At 43.6% G+C, this 2,576-nt stretch overlaps 1 protein-coding gene across 1 annotated transcript; it reads left to right on the top strand.

Moving 5' to 3' along the window:
- The first annotated feature begins 252 nt into the window (after positions 1-252).
- On the top strand, positions 253-2,246 carry LOC306661292 (cyclin-J-like). The gene has a single exon (XM_079140169.1). It carries the CDS (start codon positions 395-397, stop codon positions 1,544-1,546), a length of 1,152 nt encoding a protein of 383 aa, XP_078996295.1. The 5' UTR covers positions 253-394; the 3' UTR covers positions 1,547-2,246.
- Positions 2,247-2,576: the final 330 nt, after the last annotated feature.

Consider the following 2,576-nt stretch of genomic DNA (forward strand, 5'->3'; position numbering starts at 1 on the left):
AAGGTGACCCAGGACATCATATGGTGAATGCACGTGCGTGTCTTTTCTAGTCTCCTTCCTCTTCTTATAAAGATAATTCAACCATAGAGGCTCTACCCTGATGACCTTATCTAAACCTAATCACCTCCCAAAGGTCCAACCCTCAAACACTAGAATTAGATTAAGTTTCCACCCTCTTAATCTCTCCCAATGGGGATTAAATTTCAGGATATGTACCCATGGCAGATACACTCAAAGCATATCCAGGCTGGGCCCGAGCTGAGGCCGACGCATCGCTGCCGACTGTCCGCAGCATGAGCGGGGCGGCGTCCCCCGCACGCCGGCGGGGCTGGGGCTGTGAAGGCCGCGGTTCCGGACAAGTTGCCGCGTCTGGCTAGGCGCGCCGCGGGGTCCCATGGAGCTGGAGGGGCAGTGGTGGCGAGGACAACTGGCTGCTGATATTCACCAAGCGCTTCGGTACAAGGAGCTGAAGTTGCCCTCCTACAAAGGCCAGTCCCCTCAACTAAGTCTCAGAAGGTATTTTGCTGACTTGATTGCCATTGTGAGCAATCGCTTCACACTCTGCCCTTCTGCCCGACATCTTGCTGTCTATTTGCTGGACTTGTTTATGGATCGTTATGACATCTCTATCCAGCAGCTACATCTAGTTGCGCTTTCCTGTCTGCTTCTAGCAAGTAAATTTGAAGAAAAAGAAGATAGTGTGCCTAAGCTGGAGCAGCTCAACAGCCTGGGTTGTATGACTAATATGAATCTAGTGTTAACAAAACAAAATTTGCTACATATGGAACTATTATTATTAGAAACCTTTCAGTGGAACCTCTGCCTTCCAACAGCTGCCCATTTTATTGAGTATTATCTGTCTGAAGCAGTACATGAAACAGATCTTCATGATGGCTGGCCAATGATTTGCTTGGAAAAAACAAAACTCTACATGGCCAAATATGCAGATTACTTCCTGGAAGTATCTCTGCAAGATTATGCCTTTCTAAATTATGCACCTTCTTTAGTAGCTGCTGCATGTGTGGCTTCTTCGAGGATTATACTTCGTCTTTCTCCAACGTGGCCTACAAGACTACATCGTCTTACTGCTTACTCCTGGGATTTCTTAGTGCAGTGTATCGAACGACTGTTGATTGCTCATGATAATGATGTAAAAGAAGCAAACAAACAGAGAGGACAGGCAGGCCCTCAGTCAGCACAACTAGGTGTGTTCCAGACAGCCTCCCAGCCCTCACGGCCGGTTCATTTTCAACAACCTCAGTATCTCCCTCAGACTCAGCAGACCTCACTGCAGTATCGCCATCCTGTATCGGAACAACCAAGCTGTCAGCAGATCGTATCTACCACACACACCTCATCTTACACACTACAGACATGTCCCACTGGCTTCCAAACTAGTGTTCAGGGCCTTGGGCACGTACAAACTGGTGTTGGGATGTCCCTAGCAATACCAGTAGAAGTTAAACCCTATCTGAGTGTTTCTTATAACCGGAGTTACCAGATAAATGAACATTATCCTTGTATTACCCCATGCTTTGAAAGGTGATTATATACAAAGGCAGTGACCAACCCAGACTGTCTTATGACTTGAAGCTCTGGGGCAAACTTTAAACTTCTCTTCAGAAGGAAAGGGATCTGCCAGAAGACTGAATATCCCTTTCAGTGCACCATGAATATCTAGGAGGACTAAGCAAACACTTAACAGTGTGTGTCAAATCCTGTTACAAAATCCTGTATGACAGATATGTTCAAGCCTGGCTGATGGTCCAATTTATTTCACATATTTTCAATTCAACAAAAAATTTGGACAGACTCCAATTTGCCATATTGAGGTTTGACCTGTGGTAGGCTCTGGGCCTTACGTTGGTTTATATGTCAAAGACTATAATGATTATCTGTGGACTTGCCAAACCGTCTTTTATGAAGGAAAGTTACAGTATTAATTTTTGAAGAGATCCTTTGTTTATTCTGCAGTTTTGAGTTTTCTTTTTTACCTACAGATTAATTTCTAAGGTTAGACTCGTGAATTGATATGCTATACCAATCTGTGCAGTAAAATTTTTTTCAGATGATTCAATATAACTTCCTATCATAAATAATATAGGTATCTGAATTTATGTACTAAATTTAGGGGTGGAGTAGATCCCATGTCTTGAAATCATGGTCATAATTTTTGTTTGATTGCTTGCTAGTTTTTTCCCCTAAGTGATCAGCCTCAAACCTTTAAAATTAAAACACATTAACTCAGGGAAAAAAAAAAAAAAAAAAAAGCATATCCAGACCACAGCAGTGGCCCACAAAAAAATGTTTGGAAGCCACTGACTTAACAATTAATCACATCTTGCAGCACTTAAAATTAACTCTTCACCCAGGATGAGTGAGCAACCTGCCCTTGCCTATCTCTTCAGCTCATCCTGTACCGTCTCCCTCACTAGTTAGGCTTCATCCTCACTGAACTTTCAGTCCCTGAAGTAACACAAGCTCTTCCCAACTTGATGGCTTATGACTGGCACCCTCCCTTCTCAACCCCGTGTCTCTTTGCTAGAGAAGCAACTGGATTTTTCAGCTACATGCAA

This window comes from Sciurus vulgaris (genome assembly GCF_902686455.1).
Source record: "Sciurus vulgaris genome assembly, chromosome: 1".
Taxonomy (NCBI): Eukaryota; Metazoa; Chordata; class Mammalia; order Rodentia; family Sciuridae; genus Sciurus; species Sciurus vulgaris.